General features: G+C 39.8%; 1 protein-coding gene across 1 annotated transcript; it reads right to left on the bottom strand.

Annotated features, from left to right (window-relative positions):
- Window positions 1-11,167: 11,167 nt before the first annotated feature.
- LOC133922160 (uncharacterized) lies at window positions 11,168-15,254 on the bottom strand. The gene is made up of 4 exons (XM_062367366.1): window positions 14,716-15,254; window positions 13,349-14,554; window positions 13,130-13,236; window positions 11,168-11,681 (listed from the first exon to the last, which is right to left on the bottom strand). The coding sequence occupies exons 1-4, from the start codon at window positions 14,962-14,964 to the stop codon at window positions 11,423-11,425; spliced, it is 1,821 nt and encodes a 606-aa protein (XP_062223350.1). The 5' UTR covers window positions 14,965-15,254; the 3' UTR covers window positions 11,168-11,422.
- Between the last annotated feature and the right edge of the window lie 410 nt (window positions 15,255-15,664).

The raw sequence follows: 15,664 nt of genomic DNA, 5'->3' as shown, positions 1-15,664 counted from the left end.
ACTTAAAAGTATTAGCTCCAAAACTTTCACAAGATAAGTATATATCAATTTTTATCTAAATGTGCTCTAAGCTTATCTAGTGTATCTACAAGTCACCCCTAGTCCACGTTGGAGCTCCACAAAGGATATGCTCCTGGTCATCAAGTCTCTTCCGGTCACCGCTCTTGAGATACCAAGTCACGAAGATAAGGCCTCAAGCACGATGAACCACCAAGCTACCAAGGCGAGGTTTCGCCACTAAACCTTTCTTCCGATCACTTGTACGTCGTCTTCACTTCGGAGCTTTAGCCACAAAAACAAGGGTCTCCACGTCCCTACACAATCCTCTTGCCACCGCTTCACATCAAGTCGGAGGGTTAACAAGTTACTGGTGAGTCACAAAGAATCCAAGGCCCCAGCGTACCTCTCGGTACACTTTTGGATCACTCCTTGATCCACACTCTATGTTGCAACATATAGCAACTCTTCTCTCTAAGATTATAAGCACTAATCATTCACCAATAGTGTGCTTAATTGCCTTGGATGAACACTTTATGCTGTTGGATGGTTTCGATGTCTTCTTAGGTGTAAGAGGGTTTCTCTGGACTCCAGGCCCTTCAAATGAATGAGTGGAGAGGTATTTACAGCCTCAACTCCGTGGACTAGCTGTTATCTCAACGGCTCATATATTCTGTAAATACCGAATGATCCAGCGTTAACAGAGGTACAAGCACCAGACCATCCGATGTGTAAATTCTCACAAACTAGCCATTGAAACTCCACTCAGAGTTCTTCTGAACACCGGATTGTACGATGTAATCTTCAATCCGTCACCGTATCATCCGGTGCCTTATAATTCATTTCCTCTGAAAATATCAAGCTTCTGTTAAATAGTCTGGTGATAAATTTTTTAAGTCACCGGACAATCTGGTCAATTCAACTCAGATTTTCTCCAGAAAAATAGTCCTTCTGTTAAATAGTCCAGTGTATACGTCCTTCAGATCACCGGACAATCCGGTGCATATAACTTCAAATTTCTCTGAAAATGACTCTTCTGTTAAATGCTCCAGTGAAGCCTCCGGTGTGCATCACTTCATCACCAGTCTATTCGGTAAGTAGATTTTTGATCTTCTGCGCTTGGATTCTTCTCTGCAAGAATTAGTCCAGTGTACATCTCTTCTGATCGCCGGACCTTCCGATGAGTGCAATCCACTCTGACTCCTTCTGACAGAATTGCTCCAGCGTGTACACTCTTTATCACCGAATCATCTGGTGAGCCAAACTGCCTCTAGACATAATGCTCCAGTGAGTACAATTCTTCCATCGTTGGACCTTCCGGTGAGAATAATTTCTCTGAGACTTCTTCCAATTCAATCAAACTTTGTCCTAGTTAGGCTGGCTTTTTCATGTATGGCATACATGAGACCTACTAACATATATTCTTGACAAACATGTTAGTCCCACTGACTATATTGTAATTAATCACCAAAATCACAATCATGGCCTAATAGGGTCATTTTCGCTATAATCTCCTCTTTTTTGGTGATTGATGACAACACAACCAAAGTAAGAGGCAAATGATACCAATTTAGACCAATTAAGAGAATACATGATCTCAAAAGTTCATAAGGTCATACCTCTTTGCTTGGATGTATGGTAAGAACAAATTATGATACTAATTGTAAGGCAATCATGTTCTTACCAATTTATATCTCCTGCTTTTGCTACAATTTCCCCTCTTTTTATGTCTCCCTCGATCGACCCATGCAAGAGCTTCTTCATCTCTTTTGTCAACTCAAGATGCATCCCCTTTTGTCAACAATCTACTCGAGATAATTCTTGCATCTTGGTTTCTCTTACTTCTTGCTTTGGTCTCAAAATTCTCCACCTTTGTTAACAATCTAAAAAAGTCTACAAACATGTTGAACTCAACGGAAAGCTTTAGGGCATTTGGGAGAGAGTTTTATAAAATATGATCCATATGAATAATACTACTTAAGATATGAGGTGGTGATACCAATTGAAAAGATATACCTATTGAAATAATATGAGGCATTGATACCAATTAAAAAGGTCAAATAAGGATCACAAATCATGAAACTCACATAATATAATCTAAACTCCCTCTATATGTGTGCATTCATGAGAGTAAAATATATGCACAACTAGACAATATGACAAGATGGGAAGTTTAAGACATATCATGCGTTGAGGTAGCTTAAATGTAGAAAATGAATTGACAATGATACCAATTGAATCTTTTAAGCATTACATACCTCCGGGGATTTGTTGATCACTTCATGAGACTACAAAATATATCACTTGAAACACATGTTAGTCTCAAAATCACAACCCATAAGATATACTCCCCTAAAAGTGTGTATATGAGTGTTGAATACTTGTAAGAGATATGCACTTGTTATTGATAACAATGAGGAATTTATCCTATAGATTGGTTCATAGCACATAAGAAATACTAATTGAAGAGCTAGTGATTACCAATTGAAGGACTAGTGATATGAAAGAAACCTACAACTAATAAACCATATAGGTTGCTCATAGGAGAGAAAAACACAAGAAACCTACTATATGAAAACTACACTAGGTATTGCAGTAAATTGAAATAAGCACATGCGATCCTAAACAAGGTAAAGATACCAATTGAAAACATTTTATATCTAGTACCTTCCACCTTTGGATGGGGATTTGGGTATATGATGATCATGATCTTCATCAATTTATCCAATCTTGTACACTTGGCTTTTTGCTTGAATTTTCACTTAATCTTATGTGCCAATTCTCCAAATCCCCGAAGACCTATGAACTTTAATTATTCTTTGGAACTCAAACCGATTGGGGCCCTTTCATGTTAGTGATGACTTCCTTAGCACACAAATAGGTTGGTTCCACCCTCGATCATTTTTCCCAATCATGTGTGCAACCACTTTACCATTGTTCTTCTTCTTGAGCTTATAGTGGCTGCTCTTGATCTTATTCTTGTAGTTGGGATTGGTGTAGATGTTGGAGGTATTTTTGGAGAGGTTTATCATCTTCTTGTTCTCCTTGGTCTCCTTCTTGACTTGCTTGCATTGGAAGGACTTGTGGCCTTCTTGATGGCACTTGAAGCATATCACGGTGGACTCTTCCGCAAGCTTCTTCACCATGGTGGTATGGTTATCTTGAGGAAGTTGGATATGGTTCTTGCCCTTTAGTATTGCTAAGTTCTTCTTGAGTTTCTCCACTTCTTACTTGAGCTCACCATTTTCTTGTGCAACGAGTTCATTAGATGATTCTACAACAACATTCTCAATGTATTTCCCATTGCAAAGGGGTGAGCTAGATAAATCAATTAAATTATCACAAGAAGTGGAAGCATCTACCTTAGGTTTGAAATTAAAGAGAGAGATAGATTGCTTCAAAGGGACATTAGGTTGGGATTCAATGCACTCAAATTTAACATTAAGCTCTTCATGCTCTTGTTTAGAAAATTGAATTTGCACAATAATTGTTCATACTTAGAAACAAAGGTAGCACGAATGTCATTAAGTGCATTGAATTTTTAAGCTTTTTATATTATTTTTTAATGGCCCTTTATTGGTCATTTATCAAATCAAGAGATTCTTCTTGAGAGGGTGAATCCTCATCAGATTCATCATCACTTACATCACTTTTCATACCTTTAGCCATAAGGCACTTATGAGATAACTTGCGCGATGACGATTTGCATGATGACGACCTTGAGGAAGAGCTTCTCTTGAAGGAGTGGATGGTGAAGCTTTACTCTTCATCTTCACTCACCCATCTTTCCATGATTGTAAATGCCTTACTTCTCTTGTTTTTGGTCTTCTTCTTTTTCTTGATATGATCAATTGTTTTGACCAAGTCTTTCAAGGAGATTGGATGATCAATCTTTGCATTGATCATCTTAATGTTCTTCTCCACTTGTAGCATGAGTTTTTCTATTTTGGGATCAATCTCTTCATCACTTGAGGTGCTTTGATTATCTTCTTCTTTACTCTCTTAATATTGATCTTCATCATCTTCACTTGAGCTTGACTCTTGCTCTTGTCTCCTTATCTTCGCCTTCATGTGTGAACATGATGCTTGCTTGCTTGCGAGGGCAAGTTTCTTGACTTCGGATAAGGTAGAAGCTTCAACCCCTATATTCATGGTTATCTCATGGGCGGTGATCTTACCTAAAACTTGGCTTAGAGTCATCTTACTCATGTCATGGTTGTCGTAGATGATGGAGACAATTAGCTTGTACTTTGGAAGAAGAGCTTTGAGTATTCTTCTCACCACTTGAGCATCTTCAATCTTTGTTAAATCTAGCCCATTGATCTCATTGACAAGAATATTCATACGTGAGTATATATCATTAGCATTTTCATGGGCAAGTTGTTTGTGCGAATTAAGTTTAGTCACAAGAACATGATATTTCTCATTGCGCATATCCTTTGTGCCTTCATGTATTTCAATGAGACTAGTCAAATATCATATGTATTAGTGAGAGAATATACTCTATTGAATGGATCAATACATAAAGATGATAAAATGATACTCTTTGTTAAAGTATCAAATTGTTTCTCCTCTTTGGTGATGCGTTCTTTCATTCCCTCTTCGGTGACCCTCCAAACATCTAGACCTTTTGCTTCCAAATAACATATCATAAGAATTTTTCAACGGAAAAATTAGTGCCATCAAAGTGTGGAGCACTACCAATATCCATCCCTAACTTCGGACATTACAACTCTCGGCGGTTAAGCCCAATTGAAGAGCACGAAACTCTAATACCAATTGAAGGTAATCAAGGACGTCATAAGAGGGGGGTGAATTAGGACACTTAAAACTATTAGCTTCAAAACTTTCACAAGATATGCCTATATCAATTTCTATCTAAATGTGATATAGGCTTATCTAGTGTATCTACTCTACCGTTAAAAGAATTGCAAGTAAGTAAATGCGGAAACGTAAATAAGGTAGAGAGACAAACTCGGCACGACGGGTTTTTATCTCGTGGTATCGGTGGCACACAAGCCACCACTAGTCCAAGTTGGAGCTCCACAAAGGATATGCTTCCGGTCGCCAAGTATCTTCCGGTCACGACTCCTGAGATACCAAGTCACCAAGACAAGACCTCAAACACGATAAGCCACCAAGGCGAGGTCTCACCACTAACCTCTTTTTCGGTCACTTGTACGTCGTCTTCACTTCAGAGCTTTAGTCACAAAGACACAAGCCTCCGCGTCCCTGCACAATCCTCTTGCCACTGCTCTATACCAAGTTGGAGGGTCAACAAGTTACTAGCGAGTCACAAAGACTCTAAGGCGCCGGCGTACCTCTCGGTACACTTTTGGATCACAACTTGATCCACACTATATATTGCAGCACCTAGCAACTCTTCTCTTTAGGTCTATAAGCACTAATCACTCACTAATGGTGTGCTTAATCGCTTTGGATGAATGATTTATGCTCTTGGATGGTTTGGATGTCTTCTTAGGTGTACAAGAGTTTCTCTAGACTCCAGTCCCTTCAAATGAATGAGTGGAGGGGTATTTATAGCCTCAACCCCGTAGACTAGCCGTTATCCCAATGGCTCGCATATTCTACGAACACCGGATGATCCAGCGTTAATAGAGGTACAAGCACCAGACCATCCGGTGTGTACATTATCAGAAACTAGCCGTTGAAACTTCACTCAGAGTTCTTCTGAACACCAGATTGTACAATGTAATCTTCAATCCATCACCGTATCATCCGGTGCCTTATAATCCATTTCCTCCAAAAATACCAAGCTTCTGTTAAATAGTTCGATGATAACTCCTTTAAGTCACCGGACAATCCTGTCAGTTCAACTCAGATTTCCTCTAGAAAAATAGTCCTTCTGTTAAATAGTCTGGTGTATGCATCCTTCAGATTACCGGACAATCCAGTGCATGTAATTTCAAATTTCTTTGAAAAATGACTCTTCTGTTAAATGCTCCGGTGAAACCTCCGGTGTGCATCACTTCGTCACTAGTCTATCCGGTGAGTAGACATTCGATCTTCTGCGCTTGAATTCTTCTCTGTAAGAGTTAGTCCGGTGTACATCTCTTCTAATCGCCAGACCTTCCGATGAGTGTAATCCACTCTAACTCCTTCTGACAGAATTGCTCCAGCGTGTACACTCTTTATCACCAGATCATCCGGTAAGGCAAACTGCCTTTGGATATAATTCTCTGGTGAGTGCAATTCTTCTAACACCGAACATTCTGGTGAAAACAATTTCTCTGAGACTTTTTTCAATTCAATTAAACTTTGTCCTGGCTGCGGTGGCTTCTTCATGTATTGTATATATGAGACCTACTAATATATATTTTTTAACAAACATATTAATCTCATTGATTATATCGTCATTAAGCATAACTAAAAGGACCATTTTCGCTACACTTAGTCTTTTGTGAAGAAGAAAAATCATATTAATCCTTTGGAGCCTACTTGATCTTTTATGTAGTAATCGTGTATGCTGATAGCCTCAATTGGTTCAATTTGGAATATTCAAACTATGTAAGGGACGGTCCTGAACTCTTGTCCCCGTCAATGTTGATAGCCAAGTGATGATCCACGATGCTGAAAATCATCGGAGCATGAACTGAAGTAGCAAACATTAAAAGTTGGGCGGCTCTATCTCGTGAACAATCACTAGATAATTATCTGGTGAACAACCTTTCAGCAATTTACGAAACGTATTAACAATTTAAGAAATTTAGTTCAACAACTTTTAAAAGCTCGCAACAATTTGCGAAACTAGTTCAACAATTTTTTAAAGAGAGTTGTTAATTTTCAATCGAGTGAAAATAAAGGTATATTTCACTCGATAGCAGTAACCATTGGATAAAGATCTAACTATTAATAAAAAATTGATTCACAAGTGAATAATATTTTTTTATAGTATAGACTAGGGTTTAAAAATTCATTGGTTACCGTGATTTTCAGTCTTACCGGTCCGCACCGACTTTAGAAAACGACCGGATTTCTAATTTAAAGCCAAAAAATTTAAATCAAATTTGAAAAAAAATAAAAAAATAATAATAAACTAGAGATTCTAAGACTATATATAAAAAAATTTAAAAAATATTGTTTGTATCATGAAATATGTGCTCAAACATTGATAGTTTGTAAAAAGGCTAAAAAATAGAAAAAGGCCAAAACGGGTTGAATGTACAGTACAAATGGCCCATTTCAGCCCACCTCAATGGGATAAGAGCAGGAGCTCTTCTCCTCTTCGCACCTCCATCGCCGGCCCGACCAAATCCACAACTTTTTCATGCAAATCCGGTGGAGACAGCTCAAATCTCAAGTGATTTTGGTTGGTTACCGACCACAGAATGGAATGCCTGAGGCCGAGCTATTTTCAAAGTGATTCGATCAGTAACCGGCTAAACTATAGTGATTTCTTGTGTAAATTGATCGGTACGCACGCTTAGGCGGTCAGCAGTTCGGTGAGTTCTCGATTCGGTTGAGCAGGCTGATATTTTGCTTGATTCGCTCGGTTTTTTGCCCAATTCCGTCGGTTTTCGCTTGATGCGCTCGGTTAATACGTAGTACTGGCAAGGGTAGCTAATTTTGGTGAAGTTAATTGTTTCTTAAGATATTTATGCATGACTAGCAACATGACAATACATGTTTATCAGGTTAATAGGCATGGTCCGTTTTTAGGTTGTTAGGATTGGTTAGTATCCGAAAGTGTTGGTTAGCGCCTAGTAGTTGGTTGTGTTCAATGTTTACTTGCTGTTGGAATTTGTGGAGTGCTAATAGGATTATATATGTTGTTTTGCAGTAATCTATGGCGGATAGAGATGTGGTGTGGCAGCACAGGGACAACTTGGCCCCAGGGTGTAGGTGCAGTTACTGCAAGAAGGAAACGAAAGGCGATGGTGCCACAAGGTTGAAAGAACATTTGGCAGGGTGCAGAACAAATTTTATAAGTTGCGATGCGATAGGGTGCCTCTAGATGTGTGTGATTACTTCAAGCATGAGCTTTATAGGGTAAGAGATAAGAGGAAGGGAAGATCTGAGGAGAGGCTTCAAAGGCAAGAGGTAGCTTCCCATGTAGATTTGACAAGCGATAATGATGAGACAGAAAAGTAACAGGTGAGTGTGTCATGGCTTAGTCTAAGGAGGGAGAAGAGTTTAGGAGGAGGGCAGATGATACCTACGAGCATAGAGGTGGCACTGGAAGTGTCAGAGGAGGTAATATTTTAAAGAGGATGCTTAGGAGGGCATCTTCAAATAGGGAGCCACCAAGTGTCAGGGATTACAATATTACTATAGCAAAAGTCCCTCTACAACAGAGGATTGATAATAGGTCATGGAGTGCAAAGGGAAAGAATGCAAAGGATTGACAGCAAGTCATTGGTTTGGCGTGATCCAAATTTTTTTCACACTTTAGGTATTCCTGGTAGAAAGACGAACGATACATTCTTTGTTGCTGAAGTGAAAGAAACATAGAAATGGGGTGAGTGATAAACTTATGACCATCTATTCTCCAGAGGCATTCGAGAGGATGACCAATATTGGTACTTCCACAGAAGCACTTAATGAGGTTGAAATATATCAGACAAAGTCTCGATCATTCACTGGTCCACTCGCTTTACGGATGGCCTGTGATGGTAGGACTCCATCTGGTACGAATTGCGTTGACATATCTAATTGATATCACTTTATCTACTTTTCTAAACGTTAGATCACTTTACCTACTTGCAGTACAATGGTTATCTATGTTCGGTTCGTCTACACTTACACTAACGATGCTTGCCAGGCGCCTACTGTATCAATGCACTTCATCTAGTTGTTGTGAGAGGAGCTGGAGTATATTTGCATTTATACATACAAAAGTTTGCAGTCGATTAAGCTACAAGAAGCTCCATAAGTTGGTATATATAAACTACAACCTAATAATACAGAATGATTTGGATGCAGACATCAAGTCGACTATTAATGATGATCCATTTTAGCAGTTTATGGAGCTCACATTGAATGAGGAGAACAATCCGCTCCGAGACTGGATGCAAAGCGGTAGATCAAATGCTACCCTAGAGCTTGATGAGGAGGATACAGACAATGACATACCCTGGCCAACTCACCTAGTTACAGACCCACTGAACCCAACTGATTTGCAACGATAGACTGGGGAACATACACTAGCACAGTGGGCTGCTAAATTGGTAGGTGGCACACACACGGAAAAGAGGGAGAAGAAAATTGTGCATCTAAAGAAGAGTAAGAAGATTAAGGGTAAGGGCAAAAGACAAGTGCCAAGTGATGAGAGCACGGATAGTGTCTCAAATAGTCCAACTCACCAAGAGTCTAATGACAGTAGCTCAAAGACAGATAACGATGATGGTCAGGGAGGCGGTGCTCCTCCACGCCCTTCCTCTATTGTTGCTCCTGTGCAATTCACTAGCGAGAGTCAGTTTTCGCATACCACATAGGACCAGAACCATGGTGCCCCATTCTACAGGGGGTCATGATGGACCATAAGATAGTACGAGTTACTCCAGCAATTATAACACGAAGAGTAGTTCTGGATCATATCCGTATAACTATCATATCCCCAATGGTCAGTCAGAGTCTCCTATTCAGTGGATCTATGAGTTGCAAGACCCTGATTTTTATGCTATATTGCAAGGACAATGGTCAACAACTTATGTATGGATAGGCAAAGTTGGACAGAGTTTAAGGCAGAGTTGTTATATTCACGACGGATAATACTCATGTCCACCGAGGAGTATAACACAGCCAAATTTAATCACCCCCCATTAGAAGATGGTAGTACTAAAGGTGATGATAATTTACTTTCTACAACTACTTTATTTTCATACCATGGTATTCAACATATTTATTAATTTGAGGTGCTACTTATGTAATGTATGCATATGTTTGATGAACAATTATATGGTCATGCTCGTATTTCTGTTAGTATTTATTTGTTTCCATGGAAATATCCAAGATATAGCAAAGGTCATGCCAAAATTTTTCATGATTAAATAAAACATAGCAAATCTCATGCCATTTTTTTTCCTTTTTTAAAAAAAATTGTTATTTTTTTATGAATTTTTATGATTTTCTTTGAACTTCGCCGAAATTCAAATAATACGATCAGTTACCAATGTAATACGGCCAAGTTTCTACCAATTCTTTTGAATTTATGTCAGTTTGGTTATCATTAAAATCGATCGATAAATCGTTAAATGCAGTCATAACCGAAACTGATCGGTTACTGGTTTGTCGATTTGGTCCGAATCCTCACCGAACTTACAAACTTGACCAAATAAATTTGTCTGAATTCTCGCCAAGATTTTCCAGTAACCGCTGGCTGCCAGTTTTCAAGCACCAAACGTATTTATGAACCTTGGTAAGGACATATACAATTTCTTGATACATACTAGATAAAAATCATTGACTAAGTATAGATCAAAAGACAGATGCATAGTAGAACAATCACACAGACAACATGCCAAGTAAAACAAAGCCCTGATTTCAGTTGATTGAAGCCTAGTAAATCCGATTTCTTAAGCCCTGTCAACAATTTCTGAAACCTACTTGAACAATTATTATAAAGCCTGGTAACAATTTGTGAACTAGTTTGAGAATTCCTAAAACATGTCAACACATTCTAAAATCTAGTTCAATTTCGGAAACCTAGCAAGAATTTTTAGTTATCTAGCGAATGTTCATTTCATCGGGGCGGGCAGGATGGGCTTAGTATTATCATGGTGAAATCTCTGCACGGAGGGATCACTTGGATGTGGACGAAGCACAAGCAGCCGGCAAGCGAAAGCTCGAGAGCTGCAGGAGCAGCGGTGTCGGATTATAGTTGGATTAAACAATATGGTCGGAGTGAGGCAATGGAGAGAAATCTCTCTGCCCTACATTATAAAGTGCAAAAGGAGCCTTCCAAGTAAACTACATTGTCGAGCTTTTCTGATTAATCCTTTCTAGATTTTCTCGGTTCAAAAAAAGTGGATCATTTTTGCACCTTTCTGATTAATCCTTTGGATCATTATTGTTTAAATTATCATGTTTTCCGATATAGACATGCTAATGAGGATTCAAGAGTAATAAACTTATGAACAGGAGCGACAAATAGCATTGAGCCACAACTCAACTCCTCATCTAACATATATAATGCATTTTTCAGAAGATGGGAAAACCATGGTGATAGATAGTAAAAAATGAATCCATATGTACAAAAGTTAATGACTAAATTAACATTAGACATTCAGACATACTTCCTGGAACAATTCAAAACGCTCAGCAAAGCAATCTAATGATCAAAGGTCCTGGGGATTGACAAATGTTTACTTCTGCTGTTGTGCAACATTGGAAGTCAGCCTTATTTGCGATGGAGTACGGTTCACTTCTGTTAAGTTAAAAACCAGTTTCATCACAACTAACTCCGTTACATCTCCATTCCCAAAAATTCCATTGCAGATTCCATCATAGACAGTCTCTTGCTGAACCGTTTCTTATCCTTAAATATCTTAAATTTTTTGTGCTGCTTCAATGAATTTAAATAATCCTTACCTTGTTTACACTCAACAAAATCCACTATAGCTTTCCACTCTGAAGAGTTTGGTCTATATCCGGGAAGACACTTGAAGAAGGCTCGACCATCAGCTTTTCCAACTCTGGAATTACACTTCTGAGGGGTGCCCAAACTGCAACAAGTTAACATAATTCAAAATTAATTTATTAACATTTTCTTAAGCTAATAGACACTTGAATCAGAGGTCAAAAGACACGCACGATATTATGCTTAGTACCACATATTAAAAAAACGTCTAAAAATGAAAAGAACAAAACAGTCCATCATCATCAATTTGTTGATCTATAGGAAGTCACTTTGTGATCAAATTAGGTAGAAAGGCTTAAGTTGATGTTGAGCATATATCAAATTACAGAGTATCAATAGTGGAACAAATCAGTAAACATTGCAGACAAATGCATTTGGTGCGCACCAATTTTTACTTTTATTTGTCCTTTCCATAGACAGTATCTTCATAAAGACTTTTCTCTATGTTTGGATGGAACCACATCCAGCACTCTGGTCATAATGTCAATGCTGCGACATTTATTCATTGTAATTTGCTACCTTGGAAGTGCCATACTCCCACCAATAGTCACCATGAATCCGGGTCCATTGAGTCGAGGAGACACGGGTCATGGCAGCTAAAAGTGTGGGTTGAAGGGGAGAGGAGGATAGCGTTCTTCAGGGCACTAGTTTGGGACAGGGTGTGACCCCAGTAAATCCAAGTCGATAAGCCATGGTCTCAATTGAAGTCCGATAAAACTACAATATAATCTAAGTGTATTTGGAAAAGGGAAGGGAAGAAAAAAGAAAAGAAAAAAACAGTAAGAAGGAAATGGGCATTGGCCCCAATCCGGCTGTGTTCTCACAGTATGAAACTGATGTCAGAAAGTAACCACAGCTCACTTTTTACTATTACTAATTATGCAAAAAATGATTTGAAATCTAATAATGTTGTTTCCATCGAATAAATGCAACTATGCATGTATAACTGTATTGTCTCATAGCCTTTACATCCAGAGACACCACAAATATCTAAGAGAAGATCTATGTTTCACTCCATGCTCTCTCTTTCTCCTCCACCAATGACTTTGCTAGTTAGCAAATGTGCAAGGCTATGAGGGTTGATGTGGCACCATTGAACATGCCCTAGTGTATATCGTTGGTAAAAAGTTTGACGGTATGAATTCTATAAGTACATCAATTTAGTTACAGATGGTGCAAGCATTACCTTTGCCATCCAAATTTGTAACCTATTAATGTTGTTTTATCTACACAGCTACATTTCATAGCCTTACAAGCATTCAAGTGCATACATGCCAATTTTTTTTAACATTAAAACACTAATAAAGCAACCATCAAAAGAAATATTTTCCCTACTCTTAAGGATAACTTCCAGCTCACAAAAAATATGGCAGTACTGTAAAAGAAAATGAAAAAGGAAAGAAGCTAAGATAAATGCTAGAAGATATTGTTCTTGACTTCATTCCACATTTAACATATAAAATTTCCACCAAGACAAGTTTCTTAATTGTGGACCTAAAGCAGCAGCAACGGGAATATGTTTTTAGAGCATACCTGCTTCCATCGCCAGAAACGTTCCCACCTTTATTTGGACTACGAATTTTATGTATGTTTTTAAACTGTAATGCTATTGCTTTAGAAGATTTTCTTCGAACATAAACCTGCATACATGGTATTCAAATCAAATGAAATTGCAGAAATAAAACAATGCAAAGAAAAGGAAAGTCAACACGAATCAGGAAGAACCATTATATGAATATAGACAAGTGCTACCTTTAAGTTACCATTTTTGGTATTGGGAAAAACTGCAGATTTTTTTGAAGTATCAATAAGGGGCTGAAATATACACAGGCTTTCCTCTTCAGCAATCACAACATTGATAGCCATAATAATCATTATAATGCAACCTTTCAACAGAAAGCCAAGTCTTCTTCTGACACAACAAATCGATAGGCTAGCAAAATGAGCCAACAATAGAATTGAAGCCCTTTCCCTGTCCACAGACTTCCCAATAATACCAAGTAAGTCATATCTATGAAGCTCATTTGCTTCATGCTGCCCAAGGAGATGGATAATTTCAAATATGACATTGTACTCCTTGTGAAGTGCTGCATAATTTCCATTTTCCTTGTCAGTGGCAGACCTCATTCGGCTAAATTGGTGCAGGATTTGTTGAAGCGAGGAACCCATTAGCCTAAGTACTGCAGCAAGGCAAATAATCTCTTGTGATACTTCAGCGTCAGATTCATGCATCTCCCTTTGCTTTGCAGAGCGCAGGATATTTGACAATATGCTTTTCACAACTAAAGTAGTTTCTTGCCTGAAATTTTCATGGAGCATATGCTGATTATCTTCTATGAGGCGATCTGAACTAGCAAAGATGTCACTCTCATTGATGGGCAGGTCATCACCACAGTGCAACTGGCAAAACGAAAGCAGCCCATTGATCTGACTTATGAGTTTCTGATCAGTGGCATCTTTGATACAACACTTAAAAGGTCTTTTCTTGGCCAAACAACTCAGTGGGGTTTCCACGCCACCAGTTCTGATGAAAACGCCCAATGCTGGCAAGTATTTCACATAAAGATTCATGGCATGCTCAAATGCGAGCGAATGCGAGTCCAGATCCCTACCACTGATGCATCTCGATGCGAGCAGTAAAAGATGTGCTTGGACAACAGGCGGCAAAGAGAACAAGCAGGTCCGGTGGACCAGAGCAAGAGCCCCCAGAAAGCCAATCTTTGGAGCCCCCTGCGACCCCTTCCCCGACCAGGAAAGTGCACTAAAAAACGCCTCAAATCCAGACTCATCTTGCAACGACGAAATGAAATGGCAGCACACGAGCTCCAGCAGGATGTGGAGCTCACCCTGGCTCGGCGGGGCCACAGTGAAGGCTCTTGATCCTTCCTGTGCAGCAAAGTCGATCGTGGCGAAGAAGCTCCTCAGTCGGTCACTGAAAACGAGACTCTCAGAGAACACCTGCAAGAAGCGGAGGAGAATTCAGTAATCCGAGCCAATCAGCTCCCAGCCCTTTCAAAGAGGAGGAAGAAATCAGAACTTGAAACTAGTTCCTGAACCATTCGTTAAGGAATCAACAGTCACCAACTACAGTACAGAGAGGGAAGGAAACCGATGGGTACCTCGAGAGCGGGGAGGCAGGAGGCAGATGGGTTGCGAGCGAGGACGCCGCGGAGGGAGGCAAGGAGGCGGCGGCAGCATCGAGCGGCCAGGCTTGGGTTGCCGGCGTCGAGGAGGTGCAGCAACAGGAGGCATCGGCGGAGGAGAACCGGGAGGTCGGCGCGAGGCCGGGAGGCCGCCGAGGAGGACAGATCCGCGAAGGCGGCGGTGGCCCAGCGCCGGAGGGCCTCCAACTCTTCGGCGGGGGGCATGAGCGGCCGGATTGGGGAGCGGAAACACTAGAATTTGTTGGTTGCCGCCTCGGAGCGGAGCGGAGGAGCCGGCAAGGGGGGAAAGTGATCGTCTGCGGCGGCGGAGATCGGGGGGAGGATGGGGACGACGGGCGGTTAACCGGCGAGGTGAGGAAAGAGGAGACGGCGGCGGCGAAGGTTTTTTTTTTTTTTTTTGCGAGGAAGGGACGGGAGACAAGGCCGTGACGACTGTTGGGCAAAATTTGAACATGCTGCGCGGAAACGGAAATAGGGCACTTGCCTCCTGTTTGCTCCCGTTCCGGGCCACGCCTGTTTGGATGTGACGAAATCTCTCCTACCTACATGGATGAGATGGGATTCGGCCCATCTAAATAGGCACGAATTCTTGTTATTTTTATCTCAATTTCTAACTATTTTCTCAGTTGAAATCCAGGGCTTACCCTTGTGATCCGGAGGATTCAAGCATTTCATTGCACTAAGTGACTATGCTTAAAAAAAAATAGAAATATTGAAATCATTAATATTAAGTACAAATTCAAGATATAGAGATGTTGATACGGTGTAGAAGTGTCGCCGAATGAATATATCAGGAGCGATGCTGTAATTTGATTTCAGATATAATCTGAAAAAGAGGAAGAGATTATCCATTATTTTTTCTCTTAATTTCTTTATTTATTTTTATTAGTAAAATGAGTCTCGT

The sequence above is a fragment of the Phragmites australis genome, chromosome 6 (genome assembly GCF_958298935.1).
Source record: "Phragmites australis chromosome 6, lpPhrAust1.1, whole genome shotgun sequence".
NCBI classification, from domain to species: Eukaryota; Viridiplantae; Streptophyta; class Magnoliopsida; order Poales; family Poaceae; genus Phragmites; species Phragmites australis.
This window is presented reverse-complemented; position numbering and strand designations above follow the sequence as displayed.